General features: G+C 39.7%; 1 protein-coding gene across 1 annotated transcript in view; it reads left to right on the top strand.

Moving 5' to 3' along the window:
* LOC134679075 (zinc finger and BTB domain-containing protein 5) overlaps positions 1-4,209 on the top strand; it is a 63,450-nt gene extending 59,241 nt beyond the window's left edge. Inside the window, exon 2 of the mRNA XM_063537918.1 lies at positions 1,640-4,209. Coding sequence (XP_063393988.1) covers positions 2,009-3,790 — 1,782 coding nt within the window. The 5' untranslated portion in view covers positions 1,640-2,008 and the 3' untranslated portion in view covers positions 3,791-4,209. The remainder of the gene's footprint in view (positions 1-1,639) is intronic.
* Positions 4,210-6,000: the final 1,791 nt, after the last annotated feature.

Raw genomic sequence — 6,000 nt, forward strand, 5'->3', positions numbered from 1 at the left:
ATGTTACAGGCCACACCCGGTATGAAGGCCTTGGAAGAATGCTACTGCAGACGTATTTAGTGACGAGTTTAGGGACTTGTTTGCTTTGACCGGATGTATGAGGGCCGCGTAGGTAAGTAATTTAACGTTACCGCCGCCAATTAAAGATTCGTTTTACAGCCTTCATTACTATCATTCGCCGCGGCTGCATTGGCGAGTATAATTTTACCTGCAATTAAATGTATTCCTAAATTAACATGCGGCGTGTCGTTTTGCTAAACCTTTGAAATACCCTCTCCTGCACTGGAGCTATGCGATAGGTAAGTAATACTAGACTATAGCTCACAAGTTTCTCTGGAAAATAACGCATAAGAAACACACCACGCAAACAATTCTAGTATTTAAATGAGCGTAGTTAATTTAATGCATATTATAAATATATTTTATTTGAGAGAAGCTTTTATTTGCCTCGTTTTGGCATGCAATGAGATTTGCTTTTGCTTCGCTCTGCTCCTCAAACTAAAAGGCAACGAACGCGTTTTGATAATAATATTTACAGCCAACATTGGTTTTGAAATAAAGTTGAACATAATATGATCATAAATGTCTCAAGTGTCGGACTACATATATTATATTGGTGGCGTTAATAATATTTGGTTAAATAGCAGCACGTCACATATCAGCTGTCGCAAGCTGACACCGCGCTGTTTCGGTCCGCGGCCCGGCTCCGGTTCGTGCCGTGTCGTTTGACAGCCTTTCTCACTTTACATCTCCTACTGATCACTTTAACAGTAAAACTATTGCAGTTCGTCACATTGTGAATATCGTAACTAGATAGATACCTAAACCACAGCCTAAACTAGATCACATTCATACGTTTTTAAATAGTATTAACTTTTAGGCATCAGTGAAAAAACAATACTTATTATGGCATTTATAGGTTTTCATGTTCAACAAGCAGACATTCATTTAAATATTTTAATTTCGTAATTTATTCATTTTAAAGCCATATATAATAGGTAATAATATCTTTGAAACATCTCTCTAAATTATGTTTTGACCAAAGCACAAAAACGGTTTGAGCTGGTCTCTTCCGTATTAACATGATTACTAAACCATGTGATTAATGAATGATGAATTGATGATATAAACAAATGCAATACGTCATAATATTTGTAAACGCTGTAGCGTTTACAGAACACGGCGTAGAATGCAGCCAAACGTTTATAAGAGTTTGTTTCACTCATTGAATAATTTAGCTGAATATAATAGCCAAGATGACACTCGTTTGCAGAAAACGAAACGAAACGTTATTGTCTCGCTATCACTCGCCATATCAACGCACCCCGACTTAGTAATAGTGCACAAGCACCGCCACGATAGCGGCGTGACTGGTTCGCCCTGGTTTGCTACAGGATCTAGAACCCTGAACCAAAAGCTTAAAATCATTCAACATCATAAATAGTGCTACACTATCATATGCCACGATGCCACCGTTAACGGCTTTGTTATACGGTAGCATTACTTACATACATTTATAACATATATGTACTTTATAAGCATTTCTAATATACGATCGGTATAACTTAAATAATATAATATAAATGTACATAAGATTGTCTTGCAAGCGATTGTTCAAATAAAAATTCTTTCTTTTCAGATTGCACCACACCTTCGCACGAAATACTGGAATCATGGCAAACACTACCGAGTTCTTCACCGCCGCCACTGAGAGCCGTGTGTACTGAGTCGTTGCTAGGCAAGGCTTAGGCTCGAGTAAATAATGGGAAAAAGGAATGTACGGATCAAGTTCGCACACTCCATTGGTCCACCCATTACGTTGAGCAAGTTGGACAAGCTCGAGTAGCCGCGCGCCGCTCCCGAACCGCACACTGCACTTTCAGTTACCGACGCACTAGCGACTGCCAATAAAGTACAAGTCATACCTGGTTAGAATTCACATACATATTTAAAAGTAGATTTATTTATTGTAGTACAAAGACAAACCTGAACAATCAAGGTGTTATACATGCAACAAACCTGTGAACAGACGACTGCCGAGTCGTCTCCCTCGGTTACAGTAATCGAATCGGTAGTCATGACGGCCACTGCCCCAGAATTGTCAAAATCAGATTTTTTTGACTTCGTGACATCGAACGAAGTTACAGACGCCCAGTATAAACAACAGATGCGTTCGGTGAACGTGTTTATGGAATCACCTGACTCCCGCTCTAACCCGTTGCTGTCGGAGGAACCCAAGGAGCAGAACAACAACAGCCTGCTGGCGGTAACGAGTGCGCCTTCGCCGGCGCCCGCAGCCGCCATGCCTGCAGCCTCTACCACGCTGCAGAGCTTCGACTCCATCTGGAATGTAGATCGCGACCGGGACCGCCTCGAGACCGCGATGCTAGAGGATCTCAACAAATACTACTGGAACCAGGACAGCGAGATAAACAGCGCGCACCCATGTACTGACACCGCTATTTCTAATAAACTTATCAGTAACAATACGGATGGACAAATATACACACTAACAGTACTCAACCAAGATATACATGAATCAAGTACCAACAGGTATTGGACCAAGGAAGAAGACGTTTCTATGTCCAGCCCTACCGATATAGATAATAACTCCTCCTTAGATCTTGAATCCATACTAAATATGAACGGATTTCCAAATGATTTCAATCAAGATTCTTTGAGTTCTAATGTGCTTCCGAAAGTTGAAAGCTATAGCTACGAAGAAAGTGAAACGGAAAGTCAGAACCCAGATTTAGGCTCAAGTGATCTAGTTAAAGTGGAACCCTTTAGTTATGAAGACAACGATTTTCAGTCTAACGATAAAAGGGACGACTCTCGTAGTTCTGTAATTGGCACACCTCTATTAGAAAGTTCTGTTGAATTTAACAATAATAACAATGATTGGAAGCTAACCGATCAAAATACCGACACAAATGAATCTCTATTAAGAAGTGCATTACAGGGAAAAGCTTTCATTAGATATAGTACGGTACAAAAGAAACTGGACGCAACAACAGAATTGAAAAGAGTTATTATTAACAACAATAATAAATCCGACGTTCCTTCCATGTACCACGACAGCAAAGAAGGCGACACCGAGCTGTTGATCCACACACCAACAGGGAACGTCAACATTTCCATCTTACTAGAAGATCCTAATACAGCAGTGATCACGAACGGTGACAACCCGACGTCGACGCAAAGTGTGGATGACATTATATTGTCACAACTGGATGCCAATTACCCAGAAGACTATGAAAAGTTAAAAAGGATAGCGACGGAGCTAGGTGAGTCTGTGCAGCCGTTCTGCACGGTAGAGCCGTTAGAACCGGCACGTGGGGTTTACAACATCCACCACGTTAACGGAGAAATTGTGACCATGATCCCCGCGGGCGAGGTGCAGCTGCCGCACATGCAGCTGGTAACGGCTTCGCCCACCGTCACCAGCACCAAGACGGTCAGCAAGAAGTATAAACGTATAGCAAACAAGAGCTCGCCGCCCGCGGCACAGCCGCAAACAGGTACGGCCATCCAGCCCGCCACATCCACTTCAAACGGCGTGCGCAAAGAGCGGTCGTTGCACTACTGCTCCATCTGCTCAAAGGGCTTCAAGGACAAATACTCTGTAAATGTGCATGTACGCACGCACACGGGCGAGAAGCCCTTCTCGTGCTCGCTGTGTGGTAAGAGCTTCCGTCAGAAGGCGCATCTCGCAAAGCATTACCAGACACACATCGCGCAGAAGAGTGCCGCGGCCAACGGCCAGCCAAAGCCCGCCAAGCAGCGGTAACCGCCCTCATATTATTGCTACACTAATCGTACATCGATCTTTTACGTTAATAGTCAATAGAACTTTGTCACAGTGATAACAATAGTATTTTTAAGCAAATACCTAAAGGCTGAAACATCACAGATGAATTTGGTAAGGTGCTAAAGTAAAGTAGTAATTATCTCAAAGAATGGCAGTTATAAAATATTGAAGATATATGAAGGAAGTCCACAGCCTTCATTTTTGTTAATTTGTGTGTATTTCCGTCCGTTACCGAACATACGTCTAGCTTTAGCTAAGGACAGGTACTATTAAGTTTAATTATGAGATTATCATAAAATCTAAGTACATTCCGTATTTATTAGTCATATAGCTACATTTATTTTAATTTAACGTTAAAGTCATACGTAAGTATGTTTGTAATGTTTGCACACAGTTTGGTTCCTGTTTCCTGACGACTCAGGGATAATTTTTAACGAATCATCCCTTTAGCATAATAGGTAAGACGCAAAACTGTCTGCCGAGCATACTGGTATGACTGCCCGGCGCCGAGCCGCGCGGTAATTTCTCTCTCATCGTGAGACCAACTAAACTTTCTAAAAAAAAAACAGAGCAAAAGATTGAGCAAAATAGCCGGGGCCCGAGTACCATCTTTCACTGCTCGACTATCGTATCTCAATCTTATCGCTATCCTTTCAGTTTGGTGGGTGGTGTTATTTTTCGAAGAGGTGCACATGTATGTACAGTACAGTGTAAAAATAGGTGTGTATACAACTTATCAAAAATATGTTCCATAGTTCTTAATTCACTGACAAGAGTTTAGAGACATATTTTGGAGTATAATGAGTGCACCCATATTTTTACACTTGACTATACTAAAAGAAAGTAGTTCATTCGCTATTTTATGAATTATATTAAGCATCTTTTAAGGGCGGAAATAGTTTAATGACATAAAAATGTGTTAATTCCACAACCTAAGGCTAAATAAATACTGTCAAGGTTAGATTTTCTATCTAATGAATATCATATGGCAATGTCACTAGCTTGAAGTTTAAACTATAAGTATGGTTTATACATGATTAGATTGATTAGATCAAGTTTTATTGTTAGAAAATCAAAACTAAATTTTAACATTTTAACCCACTCACCTCTAAAATAATGGAATGTCCATTAGGTATTAATATGATTACGCGGGGAAACTTGTGTCATGATCTTGCATGTAAAGTTAAAAGCACTATTAGATTTATAGGCATGTAATGTATCCGTTATCATTATCTATTTCAGATCGTTAAAAAAACAAAATAAGCACATTATTATTTATTACATATGTCAGAGCGCCCTAATGGCGGACACTGCGCCGGCCGGTTATTTGAGCGTCGCCGTCGGACGCCACTCGCTCGAGCGGGCTCTCATTCCCAATTACATCTTTCACCTCTTACTGGGAGAGGCCTGATTACTCCCAGATTGCTATAAATTTCAACAACAAGCGGTATTTCAATGTCGGTCTTTAAAATTGTGCTCCCTTTCTCGTGTAATAAATTGGCCTTCCTTTCTTTGTTAAGAGATATATTTATTTTGTTTCAGTCTATTCCACAGACCTCTTGTACAGTCAACGGTAAAAATATGGGTGTACTAATCATTTCAAAAATATATCCCATAACTCTTATGTCAGTGAATTAAGAACTATGGGACATATTCTTGAGTAAGTTGTCTACACCCATATTTTTACCGTTGACTGTACCTATTATAACTCTTTTAGTGCTGTACAAAGATCTCATCAGGAGCGGTGGTCATACTAAAAAAAAAAACGCTCACGCTCCTTACTCGCACCAATAAGTACAAGAGAGATACAGGCGAGTAATGTCAAAATGAGATCAATACCTACCTACTACTCTACTGACTGAAAGAGGTTCAAGCAACAGGCTGTTGAAAAATAGGTAGTAAATATTAAGGTTACAGCAACCTGTCAATATTTATTGATTTTTAAGGGTGTTGATATTTAATTACAAGTAACTTCGCATGCAAGAGTAAAGTACTATTATTGCCAGGGTAAGTAAAAACAAATAAAACACAGTTCCGTGTATTATTTAATATTGAATGTTGTAGAGCAATTCCAATTAATAATTATTACACTTTCACTGTTTTACAAATTTAGATCTAAAAGAGCTTTCTAAAGCTACTTTTAACGAATCCGTTTTAAATTATATACTTATCTAAAATCACAGATGGAT

This window comes from Cydia fagiglandana, chromosome Z, assembly GCF_963556715.1.
Source record: "Cydia fagiglandana chromosome Z, ilCydFagi1.1, whole genome shotgun sequence".
NCBI classification, from domain to species: Eukaryota; Metazoa; Arthropoda; class Insecta; order Lepidoptera; family Tortricidae; genus Cydia; species Cydia fagiglandana.